At 23.0% G+C, this 17510-nt stretch overlaps 3 protein-coding genes across 9 annotated transcripts in view; all 3 read right to left on the reverse strand.

Annotated features, from left to right (window-relative positions):
- Positions 1-2677: 2677 nt before the first annotated feature.
- On the reverse strand, positions 2678-3772 carry LOC129605618 (UV excision repair protein RAD23 homolog B-like; the record flags this gene model as incomplete). Its single annotated transcript, XM_055515486.1, has 1 exon — positions 2678-3772. A coding segment is annotated over exon 1 (1095 nt), but the record flags the coding sequence as incomplete, so codon positions are not given.
- Positions 3773-5183: 1411 nt separating this feature from the next.
- LOC129605371 (histidine--tRNA ligase, cytoplasmic) lies at positions 5184-11652 on the reverse strand. 2 transcript variants are annotated; one of them, XM_055515085.1, is made up of 7 exons: positions 11390-11652; positions 7576-7892; positions 7055-7267; positions 6732-6953; positions 6455-6661; positions 5766-6377; positions 5184-5690 (listed from the first exon to the last, which is right to left on the reverse strand). In XM_055515085.1, the coding sequence occupies exons 2-7, from the start codon at positions 7756-7758 to the stop codon at positions 5490-5492; spliced, it is 1638 nt and encodes a 545-aa protein (XP_055371060.1). In that variant the 5' UTR covers positions 7759-7892; positions 11390-11652; the 3' UTR covers positions 5184-5489. The 2 variants fall into 2 exon arrangements, with proteins under 2 accessions (XP_055371060.1, XP_055371061.1); XM_055515086.1 differs by lacking the exon at positions 7576-7892 and having other exon boundaries at positions 5185-5690.
- A 988-nt stretch (positions 11653-12640) lies between these two features.
- LOC129605240 (general transcriptional corepressor trfA) overlaps positions 12641-17510 on the reverse strand; it is a 49650-nt gene continuing 44780 nt past the window's right edge. Inside the window, exons 5-8 of one of the 6 annotated variants that reach the window (XM_055514873.1) lie at positions 16421-17308; positions 16211-16359; positions 15940-16097; positions 12641-13319 (exon numbers count right to left, since the gene is read on the reverse strand). In XM_055514873.1, the coding sequence (XP_055370848.1) occupies positions 13316-13319; positions 15940-16097; positions 16211-16359; positions 16421-17308 (1199 nt within the window). In that variant the 3' untranslated portion in view covers positions 12641-13315. Of the gene's footprint in view, positions 13320-14917; positions 15861-15939; positions 16098-16210; positions 16360-16420; positions 17309-17510 lie in introns of those variants that run through there. The other 5 variants (XM_055514871.1, XM_055514870.1, XM_055514872.1 and 2 more) reach the window with 5 other exon arrangements.

Raw genomic sequence — 17510 nt, forward strand, 5'->3', positions numbered from 1 at the left:
ATAGTGTATGTGCAAGTATGTATATCCAATCAATGTTATTTATGTAAATAGGAACTTGTTGCTACCATTAAATTGATTGGCGAACACGCCAGGAGAATGAAACGCCCGCCCGCTAACGATCTCTGCAGGAATTGCTGTGACGAGGGAAAGGAGGAGACGGTGTTTGATGTACTTCGTGTTCATACCGAGCTTTGGCACAGAAAAGGCGGAGATTCCTTGGACCAGATTTACTTTTGCGAGTCACGGACCTGGGGAATGTGAATGCTAGGGATCTAAATCGGTTTATAAAGGACTTGGGTTGGTTCACATGAGCGTGGGAATGTAGAATAGATTTTATTATGAAAATTACAAGATTTTTAAATAACAACCCATTACAAGTCATGCAACTAACAAAATATGGATCAATGTTTTGCACATTGAATATGAACAACAAACTGTTCTAATTCACTTACTATTGTGATTCACTTTTTGTTTTTTATTATTAGTGTATTGTGTATTTTATACTATACGGTCTCGATAAAAAATAGTTTTTCCAAAAAACCACGTTTGTAAAAATTCACCCTCAATAGTAATCTGGAAATTCTATTAAACTACAAATATTAAATTAAACAATTTACTTTTAGCATTGACTTGTTCAAGGATCATCATTTATCATAAAAAATACTAGCACAAAAAAATTAAATATTTTACTCTCACAGTTTTATTTCCTTTGGTTTCAAATCAATTTTTATGATTCGCTTTGTTTTTCTCCATTCTGAATGCCATTCTATACAAAAATCAAGAAATATAATTCTTTAATTGAATTGTCCATTTGTTTAGTTTTTTCGCCCATTTGTTGAGTAAATAGTTGCAAATTCGTTTGGAGACATGAGGAGCAAATCATAGATACTTTAACGGAATTAATGGAAGTATTACAATAAATATGTACATTTTATATTCTAACATTTAAATAAAAATTCTAATGCAAGAACAATGAGCGACTATACTATATGGATAAAAAAAAAGTTTCCTCATATAATACAAAACCCTTACTCTAACACTAACTTGAAAATAATTTGTATATTTTGAGAAATTATTAAAGAAGTTTTGTGTACGTAAACTACAAACACAAATAGGTAAACAAGAAATATAAAGACTGCCACGTGCAAGACTTTAAAACATGTTTTGAATTTTAAATTCCTTATTTTTGTTAGTCCTGTTTTTAATTTAGAAATCATCCCATTTTTTGTTTATACAATATAAAGCAGTACTATCTTTTACGATGAAAAGATGAATGAAATTGTGACATTTTCATCTATGTATTCAATTTTTCATTCATCATCAATTCAAATGATTTAACTGGTGTCATGAGTAACCAAAACAAAAAAAAAAATTTGTAAAAAAACTGATGTGAATATTTTTATTTTACAAAAAGTAATTTAGAACATTTTTCACTGTACCTACTCAATTGTTGTTCTACTCTTGAATGAAGAAAAAACGAGGAAATGAAAGTTATACTTAATATTTATAAATTATATATGTATATAATTTAAGTTGTTTGTCACAAACAAAAAAAATAACCAAATTGTTTGTTAGATGAATTAATTTTTGATTTAAAAGCGGACAAGCGGAGGAATATGTATACTAAGAGGTAATTAACAAACCATAGTTTTTTACCGACCCTAATGTTTGAGTAAACCTACTACGATCCAATAATTATCAAAGGATTTATATGACACCTACATATAAATTAATGTATCTGCAGCATAAATTTTAATTGCCATTTTATGAGAAAAGATTTTGTAAAATTTATTGATCGAAATCATTAAAATATTTCAAATATTTTAAATTCGGTGAATCAAAGCTGGCATTTCTGTATTTGTAGCCACTTTTAAACTTATTTAATAGCTCTTTTTTTAAAGAAATTACTACTTCCATACATGAGCATCCTCTAGTTGAATTGATTAATAATTCTTATTTTTACATGCATGTATTCGTTTTGCAAATAGAATTTATTAAATAAAAAAAAATAATTTCCTATTAACTTCTATTGAAATTTTAATTTAAATTTTTGCATTTGTTTGCCAAATAAGGCTTCATCATTAAAATTTTTCGAAAAATTAATTTTGATTTCATTATTAAAATAGAATTTGTAATTTTACAATTTTACAATTTTCATTTCTAATGATTCCTTTAGTATTCATTTTGAAAGATTATTTTTTTTATTGTAGAACAATATTAAAATTATTGACATGTTATGAAAGAGAAATGAATAGATCCACGAAAATCTACATTATTTTGTAAGTGAATCATTTTCATTTTCAACAATGTGCTCTAGATTCAATGTAGGAATATGTTAGATCCCCAATAAAAATACAAAGTATAAAAATTTTATTAGTAACATGCTAGGCATATCAATGCATAATAAAGATTTTTCTATATAAAGCCGTTGAAATTGTTTGCAATGGGGCTGGCAGCTACCTACTTATTTATAAATCCTAAAAGATCATACTAATTTCTAATAGAGAATAATAAAAATTTAAATTTAACAACAAATTTCAATGAAATTTTTCTAATTAAATTATTAATATTAAAAGTTGTCAGATAACAATTACATATATTATTTTTTCAAGTAAATCCAAAATTTAAAAAAACGTAGAACAATTAAACAAAGAAAAAATGCTTATCAATTTCCATTTAAATTATCATCCTTGCTTAATAAATAATTAGCAGCAATTTCTTCATTTCTCTCACAAGCTAAATATGCCTCAACACATTCACTTTCCGAAAAACCTAATTCCATTAATCCTGTAATTGCATTCCAATCATTTCCACTGATTGTAACTACACCGTTCTCATTTACAGTATCATTTTCGTTAACAACTGTAGAATTATTATGAAATTGTATTGGTTCATTTATCATATCAATAAAATCATCTTGATTTTGACTAATTAATTCAAGTAGACCAACATTTGTTTCACCAATTCGTTGAATAACAAAATCAATCATTGACGGATTTTGTTGTAACAATACACGTATTTGTTGAAATTGTGGATTATTACGTAAAAAATCTAATGGTGATGATCTATGAATTTGTTCTGTAGCATTTTGTTGATTTGATTCCTGATATTGAGAATTTGTATTTCCTGATATTGCTGATTGTTGAACTTGTTCATTAATATTTTCAATATGAGATAAATTAGTTTCAATTTGATTTTGTACTTCAATACAAGAGTTTCCATGCAATAAATAATCAACTGCACGATATGGATTATTAAAACTAATATTAAATGCTTGTTCAACTTCATTTCGACTAAATCTAAGAGCATTCATTACATTAGAAATAGCATTTTCAATTTCAATTGGATCTGTTAAACTTTGAGTATATTCAAGTATATTTGATGGTTGAGATGATTCTTCTAGTATTGGTTGTATTTGTTGTTCATTGTTACTTTGTATAGAATTAATGGATTGTTGCGATGAAATCGTAATTACTTCAGTCAAGTTTCCTTCGTTATTATGTTGCGAAGTTGAAGTTGAAATGTTATTGTTAAAATTACTATTTTCAGGACGAATCATTACAACCATAAATTTTTTTTCATCTATATTGTATTCAGACAAAAGTTTGTCGTCTTCTAAAATCAATCCGCTATAAATTAATTTCATTCGATTAGCTGGCAAAATATAATTTGACAATATTTCCAATTTTTCCTTTAAATTTCGAACCGTTTCACTTTCATTCGATTCTATGTGATACACCTGCTGCCTCAACGTTTTGATTGTTATTTTCATTTTACTTTAGGTAGGTAGCTATGTATTTATGGAATTTTTCAATTAAATTTTTCATTAATATTTCACATTGACAATTTTGAAACAAAAAAAATTAAAAAATAATTACTTTTGATTTAATTTGAATTTTGGGTCAATTGATTTTATTTATGATTGCAAAGTAGATATTTTCCTGAAAAGAGAAATTTGAACATAAAACAAAGGGTATATTTTAACAAATTATCTGCTGTTCCATTAAGGTATAATATAGACCTTGCCATTACCAAGAATTGTGGGTACATATCATGAATCTATAGATACATATAATATATTTTACTTCAATCGAAACAGTAAAGTACAACTACTCGAGCTTAAGAAAATCTTAAGTATTTAATAGCTAGGATCATAATAATTTAAATGGACAATTTTCTAAATAATTAATTAATTAAATATTAATAAAGAAATATAAAATAGCACTTACCTTATAATTATTTTTGATGTATACATCTACAGACATTATAATGCGAGGTTGAGGTTTCTTATTTTTAATTATTTTATAGATAAAATTGATTTCCTTAAAAAATATCTCAAATATTTTTACAATAATAATTCTAATAACCTTAATGATATTAATTTTAATTAAATTATTATTTATATCGAATACTAAAAATTTATTAATTATAAAAGCACAATAAATGAAATAATCGTATATATTTAGAAAGTTTCAGTTTTTTATTAATTTTTCGCCGACAATTGCTTGTAGATGTTCTATTCGGCATTTCGATATTTTATTATAATAACTATAATTTTCTTCCAATAATTCAATAGTTAAAACCTGTAATATGAAAATAAGAAAAAAATTATATAAAGTTAAATTGTAATTAATTTTCTTAATTATGATTTTAGTATTAAATAAATTATATAGAATAGAATATTTTCAGAATATTATATTATAAAATATACAATATACTAATAATTAAGATTTAATTTAATAAATTTAACAAGGATTGTCTTTAAGAATTCCTGTTGTTTACCTTGATTTTATAGCGTCTTCTTTTCTAATTATAATGTACTTTGTTCCAATGTACTTTCAGATAATATCTTACTCTTACTACTCTGTTCATTTTATTTTTTTGTTTTGTAATATATTTTATATTTATAATATACATATATAATATACTATAACCACAATCAATATTCCCAATCTATGTTACAAACATCAAATATTTTCAATAATGACGCAAAATTGGTTTACATCCTATACCTAACGTAACATAGTAAATAAAAATTTAATCTAAAAATTTTTATTCTCGGATATCCCAATTTCATTTGACCCATGGCTAATAAGAAAATTAACACATTGAAATGAATACAAATTATAAGTATTAAGTAATAATTTCGTTCAGCAACTTAAAAATTTTATTTCTATTTTTTTTTTTGATCAATATGCTAAATATTATGTTTCACTGCCAATTATAATGTAAATTCAAAATGAATACATAAGAAATTATTAAATTTGATTTATAACACAATTTTTTACGATACATCTTAATTATAAAGAAATTAAATTATTCTTAAAATATAAATATTGTGATTCTTTTTTTTCTCTACAATTAAATTCAAAAATAAATAATGGAGTAATAATTTTTTTTTTCAAAATGCTATGAAACATTTAATTGTTCATTTAATTTTATTTGGAGTATACGTTCATGATTATATTTAAAAAAGTTTTGGTTAATATTTATCGTGTTCTCTTTTTTATCTCTTCAGCTAACATATCCAATTGAATTTCATCTTCTTTTCTAGTTGAAACTTCACGTAATTTTACTACACCTCGTTCTAATTCAGAATCACCTAAAACAATAGCAAATGGTATGCTATTTTCTTCACAATATTGCAATTGCGCTAAAAGTTTTGGATTAGCTTTATATGAATGCTCAGCCTAAAAAAAAAAAATTGACATAGATAAGTATTAAAATCATTAAAAATATTGAGAATTAATTATGAATTTATTTACCTTAATTCCTTGATCCCATAAATCATTTATAATTTTCAAACGTTTTTCATGTAATCCTTTATGAGCAGATGCTACATAAACTTCAACTTCAGTTGTACGAATTTTTTTACCCTCAGCAATATGTTTTGCTTCAATTACAGAAAAAATTCTTTCAACACCAATTGAAACTCCAACACATGGAACTTGTTTATTTTTTGAAAACATTCCAACTAAATTATCATAACGTCCACCACCTGCAACTGATCCAACCGTTCCATGTTCTTCATCTTCATCTTTATTATTAGGAACACCATTTTTAATGGATGGTTTAGGTTCAGAATTCAAAACACATTCATAAATAACACCAGTATAATAATCAAGACCACGAGCTAAACTTAAATCAAATAAGATTTTCTTTTCTAATCCCATACTGTGGCAATATGTCAGTAATAGTTTCATTGCTTCTAAGCCAGCAACAGCTGATTTAACTTTTGATAATTTTTCATCTTGTAATAATTTTTCAACAAGTTCCAAACCGCCGTGCAATTGTACATATTGTCCAATTTTATCAGCGCTTATTTCATCGAGACCTTTTTCTTCTATCATTTCTTTTCGTACTTCAGTCCATGGTGTCTAAAATTTAAATTTTAAAAAATTTGTTTTAGCAATTAAGTATATTGAAAAAAATATCATGTTCTAGAATATTTTACCTTATCTAATTTATCTACCGAAGAACATATAGTTCGAAATTTATCAACTGGTACACCACATGCCTCAAACATACCATCTAATAGTTGACGATGATTTAATTTAATAACATATTCTCCAATATCTAAAATATCCAAAATTTCTGCTACAATTTTTACACATTCTGAATCTGGTATCATTGGATCATATGAGCCCGCAATATCAAAATCCTTTAAAAATTCATTTTGATTAGAAATAAAAAATTAAAAGAAAGAGTATTTTTTTTTGAAAATCTCTTACACACTGATAAAATTCACGATAACGACCCTTTGTCATAGCTGGATTATCTCGACGATATACTTTAGCTATATGATAACGTTTTATAGAAGAAATTTTACTCATAGCTAAATATCTAGCTAATGGTACAGTTAAATCATAACGTAATGATAATATTTCACCACCTTGATCTTTTAAATCATAAATTAATTTGGAATCTTCACCATATTTTCCAGTTAATACTTCCTAAAATTAAAAGAAATTGTGTGTTTTTTTTTTTAAATAATAATATTGTGAATATAAATTTATTTAAATGTAATATTATGTAATATAAGAAATTGTCTTACTTTCAGTTCAAAAACAGGAGTATCAATTGCTTCAGCACCATGCTTTTTAAATACAGAAACAATTTTATCTAAAACACTTTGCCGTAATGCCATCTGTTGTGGTCCATAATCTCTAGTACCTTTTGGAGTTTTTAAAGTAAACTTATGTGGTGATGGTTGTTCATCATTTAGTTTTGCTTTAAGAGCAAGAAGTTTTGCAACTTCTTCATCAATCTGCAATATATGAAATGGGAAATTTTTGTATAAGAACAAATATTTTTCTTTTAGGTTAAGTAATAAAATACAATCAAAATAAAATTAAAACAAATAACCATAATTAAAAATTAATTATTAAGAATTTGTTAAAATAAAATAATGTAAATGTAAATTCTACCAAAATATAGTTGAATATTTTAATTATATAAGTGTAAGCAAAGAAAAACCAAATTTAAAAATAAAATTAATTGAGAATAACAAAATGCAATAGAAAACAAATTTAAGAAACATTTAAGAAAAAAAAAAAAAACTAATAATTAGCTAACCTGTTGAATTTGTTGTTCAATCACATCGTTATCATTAGGATCTCTTTTATAAAATGAATAATTTTTAATATTAATCAATCGATCTGGTAAATATGAACTTTGTTGAACCAGTTTCTTCTTAATATACCAAAGCTCACTCAGTAAATTCTTTGTTGAACCGTAGAAATTTAATTGACGCAACATTTTTTTTTATTTTTCTTTTTAATATTTTTTAATTAAATAATTTTATTGGAATTAAATTGCCAAAAAATTCGAAAAGTTGAACGATTTCTTTTATGAATTATTCAATTCTTATTTTAATTATAGTTTTAAAATACCTATAATATATAAGAATAATAATAATAACGATCTGATTAGAATTTTTTTTCTATTCTCTTATATGAAGTTTTTTATGTGCTATATTGGGATTTTTCATTCTTTTCTATCTTTTTTTTCATAAAAATTTAAAATAATAAAATTATATTTTAATTAAAATAACATGCATTTTCATTACAAACATTTTATAAATAAGAAAATTGGAAAAAAATTAAAAAATTATAATTAAATTAAAAATATTTTAAATTCTAATCAACTTTTATAATTAAAATATTTTTTTTTTTTCTAAAAAAAAATAAATTTAATTATTAATTTTTTTTCTACAACAATATTAAAAATAAATTTTATAATTAAATTAAAAATAAATGGTACTAAAGTGGAGGTAAACCAAATATAAGAGAGTTTTTATAAAATTTTATAATAAAATTTGATTTTAAATTTTAAAAAAATAAAATTGTTTTTTCATTTTTCAATGTGAATGAATGTAAAAACGTTGCGTCTTTTTAAATAAAGTAATATTTTTGTTTTGTTTTTTTTTTTTAATAAACATTTTAACTTTATTATAATATTAATTTGTTTATTTTTTTCAATGTTTAATATTAATTGTTGTTATTTTTAATCTTTTATATTTAATTTACCAACACTCCACTATAAACCACAGCACAAAAAATTATTTATTTTTTAACTTAATTAAATACTTAATGGATGATAATGGAAAAATGGAATTTTCATAATTACTATGTATAATTAATTAAGTAAATGATTTGATTTTCTAAAATTAATTATATAAAAATTTAGTATACTATATACAGAATGTCTCGTATATACATTCATTGTTATATGACATTGCATAAACCCCTATATGCAGACAAAACTTTACAACTGAACGGAAACAATGTTTACATAAGAAGTTGTAGAGGTTTAAAATCAATATCGACTATATTTTTTTACATTTTGTAATTTCCAAGTAAGTATAACTCCGTTTCTGTGTCCATTATTAAATATAATTTTGAAAAATTCAAAATATGGGCTTTCTCATGAATATTTTTATTAATTATAATCTGTTCAGATTTCGGAATCTCACAAAACTATCGAAAAATTAAAATTTTTAAATTTTATATTTAAAAAGTTATCCTTTCATTTTAACGTAGCACAGCTGGCAACCCTGCTAACCGAGCTTTAATTTCGAATATTAGTCACTTTATATCACCTATTATGATTCAGGAATTATATTTAAAACAATAAAGTATACTGCATAATTAATTTTTTTATACCAAAATTTTGTACTTCATCATCTCCATACAAAAGTTCTTTCTATTCATGAGGGTATATACAATGGCATATAACAGCACATTTACATAGATACGAAACACACTGTATATATGATTAATAATATTAGTTATTTACAGAATATTGTTATAGAAAATAAACTCTTATATTTAAGTAGGTATTATAAAATAATTGTTAGAAAGTATTGAAAGTTTTAACAGCTCAAACTCATGGGGTCAAACTCATTGGGTATAAAAATTAATATATTTTTATGACCACAATAATTTATTTATTTCTAATTAGGAATAAATATAAATTTTCGATTGCAGGACTATCGTCGCAGATAGGTTTTATAAACTCAATTTACAAATTTTGGTTTACTGACGGTTTCATATTTCTCCTAAATAGCTCTCAATAAATTGGATTTTTGTAGGATAATAGGTATTTTAATAGGTACCGGAGAAAAAATTTAATTTAAAATTTAATATGAAAATTTTTTATTTGTAGGTATATAAAATTTTGTGTTCATTTTCAAAAATAAACACTACATATTAAATAATTTCATATTTATATAAAATATTTGAAACTTAGTATTATTTCTTGTCGACCTTCCTTTAAATAGAAATCAATAAATTAACATAAGTAGGTATGTACATACCTTTTTTATTTACATATTAATAAACAAGAAATAAAACTTTTAGTCTAGCAAACTTTTATTGTGACCAACATGATTATAGATTAACAAAAACAAAAAAAATAATCCAACGAGACGAATTCGTTGACCAAAACAAAAAAACAAATAATTTAAATAAAAACCGGTGTCAATAAAATTAGGTAATACTAGATAGTAAAATTGTTATTGAAACATATGTGTGACATTCTATTAGTTTAGCAAACACGTGTTAAAGATATTGTGTATCGTAAAATTTAAGAATGAAATCTTTGCATATTAAAACACGAATGTCACACAATATGCAAAACTGAATTAGAAACACCATCTTCTAACTTCTATTTGCATTAGGTATGCGCCTATTTAGGTAGCTAGGTACATTAGTACTTGTTCTGAATTTTTGAATTTTAATTTTATCGCTTTTGTTTTGAAATCTGGTTTCTACATAAACAAGAACTATAATTATTATAAATTTGTAATTAATTCTTAGAACCTACCTAATTTAATTCTTATCTAGAATATTTTTTTTGTTGGGGAGCAAGACAACCGGTATAAACCAGTCAATTATAAATATCAGATGATTTCTAAAAATAAATTCGCAAGTTAATATTAAGAAACGTGTAGGATAGGCAGTAAAAAACTCATAATATAGCAAAAAGAAAAAAAGGAAAAAAAGAGTATGTAATTATGGAATTGATTTAAAATTCGCCGATACATTTGTTGGTATGCAGACAAATTGGCTAACTGAATAACATAATTTACAGTCTTATTGGAATTCATTCACATTTTTTTTCTTTATTTTATTGCTGCACTTACTAATAACCGGATCTTATAATTCAATAAAAATGTACATAAGTAATTGAAATTTAATTTTTGACATTTTATCAAAAATATTTTAATAATTTAAGTGTACAGTCAAAAAAGGTGATAAAATAAATACTTATAAGCCTTAAAGGTAAATTTTATAATAAGAATAATAAATAAAATTATTTCTTTAAATCATAGCCTTCAGCTGACAGGCATTAATCTCTTTAAAAAAAAATAAGTACAAAAGCAAATCAACCTTGAATAGAACAAAAACTTCAAAGATCTTAAAATCGGAAACAAATTGTAAAACTTAAGGTTTTGTTGGTGCAAAAAAAAAAATTGCCAAATCAATACCAACTCCTATACAACAAACTTCTCATATGAATAACAAGAAATTTATTCATTAACGAAATTCCTCTGTGTAATTTTTTTTTTTTAGCTTATTTCATTTTATCTGTTTTGAAACTATGCAATAAAGCAAAAAAATTGTGCAATTATGTATTGTGTGGTAAATCAAGCAGGCGAAATTAATAATAGACAAAATACCACCAAAAGCCATTCACCAATATTTCAATTGAAAGCGTTGATAATTAGAATAAAATGCCAACACGACTAATTTCTTCAGAAAACAAAATTTAAAGTGCAATATTAAATATTAAATGAGTGCAACTTTTCTTATTTTTTTACTTTGATTTTTATTAAAATTTAAAATAGATTTTTAATTAGAAAATACGATATTTAAAATTTTTTTACCCTTTCTTTTGGTTCTTTTGCAGCTTTTAATTTTCTCACTAATTCTCCTTGCTCTTTTATTAGCTCTAAAATTACCTCACGATTTTCACTCATTATAAGTTTAACAATTATTATCACTATTAATATTTACACAATTGCAATAATAATTCAATAATAAATTTATTTTTTTTATATTATTTTAACTTAAGTACTATTTTTTAATAGAATTTAAATAAAATTCTTTACGAGAAAAAAGAAAAATGCTTAAATGTTGAACACGCGGATTTCCAACAACGAATAGAAAAATTTTATTTTTCTCTTTTCAGCTGTCTACTGATTAAATGTCATTCAAAATGTCAAATTATTAAAACACAATTGAAATGTCAATTATTATATTTTGTTATGAAAAATAGATGGCACGACGAAATAAATTAGGGTTCGTTCAGAAATTAATTGAATGTTGATAACTGTTACTAACCATAAATTACATTTCAAATTTAAATACATAATTGAACAAATATTTGATTTGAATCTGTCATAATTGTACGGATATAATCTATTATTAAATTATTAAAAACAGGTTGTTATGGACAGGTTGATAATTATAATTTCAAAATTTTTAAGAATAATTTTTCAAAAAAGCTTTAAGCATGAAAGAATGGGTTACTTCTCTTTGAACGGCTAAGTTAAAGAGGATGTAGTGAATGTACATTGCTGTTGGAAATTCAATTTGTTAAACAAGTTAATCTGCGAATTTTTAAATTCTGTCCTGAATTAGATCTTCAACATAAAGCATTTTGAATAAATCGAAGCTACAAAATTTTTAAGTGCTGCTGCACGTTCGATAAATCTTTACTACAAAAGTAGCACGTTCGAAATTATTATCATGCTTAAAGTTCTTAAGTATTTTTAAAGTTTTTTTGAATGTTGAAAAAATATTTTAAGTTCATCAAAAATTGCACAAAAAAACATTTCGAAAAATTTTTAATATTAAAATTCTCAAAAAAGCAAACCTGTTAGGTCCCCTACTCCTGCAATAATGTTTTAGTTAGAACTTTAAGTAAATATCTGAATTATTAAAAATCCCGTGTTGAGACCACACGAAACTCACATTCTTGAAGGAAAAGTAAAAATTTGTGTAAATATTCTTATACTAACTAATTTTCTTACACTCTACTAAATACAATTTCATTGTATACTACTAAATACAAGAATTATTATTTATTAAATATAACTTTTATTTAAATTAAAAAAAAACCATTTTGTGTTTTAATATTTTTATTCAACAGAGTATATCTTTATACATGTAGTCAATTATTAAGTTTTACAGTATTGAACATATGTTGCACTGTTTCATAGATTGGTTGCCATCATCAAACGATTTCCTAATTGCATCCCAAAATCTTTTCAAGAAAAAAAGGAATATTATTTCATCTTTTGATAAAAAATAAATATATTCCATTGAAACACAAAATCAGGTTGAAAAAAATTGAGAATACATTTAACAAGGTTTTTCTTGGTGCTCAAATAAAAAAATTGTGCATTTTTAAAATTGGGTATTTCTGAAAATGCAATTCTTATGGTTAGAACTTAAGAATTGAAAACTAAATGTACAAATCTAATGTAGAGTTTTTTAAATTTTGTAAATCTAATCTTAAGAACTTCATTTTCAGAAATATGAATTATGAAAACATTTTTACATTGAATTAAATTTATAAAATAAAATCGTAAAAAGAATATAAAAAGCAATTTTTTTTTCCTCATTAATTTATTATCAAACTGTGAAATTACTTATATTAAAACAAATTTTTACAAGAAAAGAAAAATTCTTACAAAATATAAACATGGTTGAGACATACTAATACACATCCCGACAAAATAACAATTATTTAAGTTCAAAATACAATATCATCGAAGCAAAGAAAAATTGCAGTTCCGTCCTTCTTTTCAGCTTTATATGTAAATAAATATTTATGGAGAAAATGAAAAATAATAAAAATAAAAATTAATTGGAAACCTAAAAACTGAATTAAAAACATGTATTTATATAATTCAGTATTTTATAAAATTATAAAATTAGAATTAGATTTAATTAAACAAAACACTCAAAGAAAAAACACACTTGCTAAAATTTTATCGTGAAATTTACTTAAAACAAGCTTTAAAAATGTAAGATTCCTTAATAAAAGTAAAAAATTTTAAAATAAGAAAAATAAACATATTAATTATGTAAATCAAATAATTTGGACAAAAAGTTGTTAAAAGATCAAAATAGTCAAAATCTTATTCTTTAAAAACGTAAACTACCTATTATAATTATTATAATAATTTAAAAAAATTATATAATAATCAATATGATATTGTACATTGAACCTTAATATTCTAATAAATAATATTAAGAGTGAAATTATTAGAATGGGGCAAAAAATAAAAACTGTAAGTGCAATTTTAAATGTAATCATCGATTAACAAATAAAATATCAATATCTCAATCAATGAATTTTACATAAAAGACAAATATTAAATTCATTTAAAATTACTTAATTCTAAATAATAAACATACATATAATTAATTATATTAATTTAATTAAATTCCAATTAAATCAAATATTAAAATAATTTAAGTGCTTAGATTTCTAATTTTCAAAAAAAAAAGTTAGTACCAAAAAAAAAATAATTAAACAAACAAACATTTTAACAACACAATAATTTGAGGCCTATTTAAAAATTTAGAAATTTCAAAAATTTTAAACCAATAACAGAATGAGAAGGCATCAAATGAATTTTAAAAGCCAGTTAATTTATAATGAGTGTAATATTGTGATATTTTGATTTTTTTCATTTAAAGATTTTTAATTTTAAATTAAAGTTTAATAAAAAAAACCCATTATTAGTTCATAATATGAAAATGTTGAAATTTTTAAATCATAGTTAAATAAATAGTTTGTTTTGCAAACCTTTTTTCCAATTTTGGTTAATAAATTTATGGCATCAATAATTTTTTTAAATCCGTATTTAAATTGTTAGTATGTAATATACAATATTAATAAAAAAAAAATAAGTATTAAAGATTCTAAATTTTATTTTTACTAATGTAATAATTTTATTTATCTTAATTACAAAAAATTAACTGAAAGTTTATTTTGAACAATGTTTTTTTTTTTAATTAAATACAAATTCTTGACACATTTTTTTTTAAATTTATTATTAACTTATAATTATATAGAAAGAACATAAAACGTAAATAATTTTAAATAGGTACAATTAAATTCCCTTATATTAGTTTCACATAATTTTTTTCATTTTATATTTACTGAATTTCTAATTAAGTGTTTAAGATAATTTTGATGTTTAAATTTCTTAAAGAATTTCAAAGTTTATGACTTTTGAAATATTAGAGTTAATGATATTAATTGAATATTTTGTGTTTTGTTTGTTAAATAGAAGAGAAATTTATTAATTTCTAGTAAAATTTAAATTTTGATAAATTTATACATTTTATATGCATATATAAACTTGTTTATCGTGACAATTTAGTTCCAGCTTGTTATAAGATAATTTAGAACAAGTTTTTATATACATTTTAATAAGAATTATTAAGATTTTAAAGTTAGCAAAAATATTAAAATTATTTGCATGCAAAAATGTAGTGGAAATTAATTTTTTGTTTATCTTTTTTTTTGTATTATATTTAATTTACTATAGCTTTTTTTTGTTTCTATTTGGAAGTTTTCAAATTTATATTTTTAATTTTTTATATTAAATTATGTTATAACTAACTACACAGGCCTAATTTTGTGTGAGTTTCATTTAAAAATGCATAAATAAGTTTCTTTTTTTTATTTTTAGTAAGTATTTTATTTAGTTTTGAAACTGTTTCAGTTTTATTTCCTAGTATAAAGTTTTATAACAATTTATTATAAAATCAAAAACTAGATAAATAAAATATATTATTTATAAAAACTTTAGGAAATGAGTTGAATAAATATTACAAATACTTTTATATTTGCATAAATATTAAAATAATTTTTTTAAATTTAATTAACAAATTTACATTGTCTGTAATCAATGCATTTTTAAATTTACTCGTTTGTCTTTTTTTTTATAACAAATTTTTAAATAGTAATATAATTATGTTTAATATGAATACTTTTAGCAATTTAATATTGAATTAACATTTTATTAATATTAATTAATATTTTAAATATTATTTGTCTTTTTTATATGTATTTTTTCAATTTTAATGTGTTTTTTATATTTTTTGTTTGGAGTTGTCTATTTTTGTATTATTCTTAAACTAAACATGATTATTACAAAATAAGGCGATATAATTTATGCAAAACAAAAGGCAATTTATTTTTTTTTTTTTAAATTTAGCTGTTTTTATTTATATAAAATTTTTAATTATTGCCCAAAATTAGCAGAAAAAGGCACATAATAATCTCCCAAAATAAAAGCAAGTTATCCGCTAAAAGAAGAAAATCTTTGAAAACTTTTAATTAATCTTTTTTTTTTTAATAAATCGTTAATAAATGTTAGTTATTTATTTAGATCTGTAAAAAGGTGAATACCTTTTTGTTGATGTTGTTCTATAAGGATTTTGTAATATTTTTGGATGAGTTTCCATAACTCTTAACAATAAATTATCCAAATATTCTTCTAATTCTTTGACACGATTTCTTTCCATTACCATTTCTTTTTCAAAACTATCAGCTATTAAAATAATGTCCTAAAAATTAATAAACAAATAAAAAATTATTAATATTATGGAAAGTTTTAACAATATTTTATATTTTTTTTTTTTTTTTTGAATTTATATATTCAACTTCATTTTGATCTTACTTCTCTTGACTTTCCATCATATTTGTTTAATAATTCTGGTGATAATTCTGGTAATGAATTTTCATTTTCACTGAAATTTTCATGCCCTATTGGATTGTGCCTTTCACCATGGAAACCATTTTCTTCAATTAAATCATTTTTACTTTCACCTATAAGTTATAAAAATAATATTCAATATTTTATAAAATAATTAAAGAAAAAAATTTATACCTCTTTTAGCGAAATATTTAAATTTACCAAATCTGTGTTTCTTTTCGATTTTCTCAGTCTTCTCACTGATTTCTTTTTGGTCTTTTTTTAATTTTTCACGAATTTCTTTTGCATCTTCTGGGCTTTGTATTACATCATCGGTAAATATACTAATCGTATCACTTCTTGGTAATGCTCTTGGTCTTACTTTAGCATTATTTGTTGACGACCTCTTATTGATGTTCAAATCAGAATTATCCAACGCTTCACGAGATTGTGTTCTCAAAAGTGGTGACTTATTAAGCAATTTTTCTAATTTTGATTCTTTTTTTTCAGTTACTTCAGCATTTGTTACAGCTATTTTTGGTGATACTGGTTTCTCCTCAGAAATTTTTTCAATATTTTCTTTACTTTGATTCATTTCAGGAGTTTCTAATATAACGTCATTACGTTGTTGAGATTTTACTCCAGTTTTTGGAGAAATATTAATATCATTCATCGTTGTCTCATTTTTAGTTATTCCATTTGAACTAGTGTTACTTGATGGTGATAGCTTAACATCTTCATAAGGTTCTTCATTTTCTTCAGCCGTATTTAATGGAATACGATTATTACCCCATGATCTTCGTTTCAATGAATCTGTACTACCAATCTCTAGATGATTGCCATATAATTTTGATTCCCATTCATCAAGTTTTTGATCAGATGCATTACGTGGTGGTTTGGCTGGTGGTGATGGTATTTTTGAACTATTACGATCTTCTTCTTTTGAAATAACTGGTGATGGAATTCTATGATTATAGTCATTATGCCCGCGTGAAATATTTAATGAACTTCCTGAACTTTTATGTGACAATTTGTCGAAAACAAATTCATCATCATCTTCAATGACTCCGGGATCTTGATTGCCTAAAAATTATTAAATATTAAAAGATTTTGACAACTATAAGATTATTTTTGGAACTTAACCAAATGATACAGATGTAAAATTTAAAATGTGAATGAAACTGTGGAATTAGCAGTAAACTTAGTTTTTTTAGTGAATAGAAACTATGAAGATTTATAACACAGTTTTATACTTATAGCTTCTAAAATCTAATTTGGTAATTAG

This window comes from Condylostylus longicornis, unplaced genomic scaffold (assembly GCF_029603195.1).
Source record: "Condylostylus longicornis isolate FDR11 unplaced genomic scaffold, ASM2960319v2 ptg000013l, whole genome shotgun sequence".
NCBI lineage: Eukaryota > Metazoa > Arthropoda > Insecta > Diptera > Dolichopodidae > Condylostylus > Condylostylus longicornis.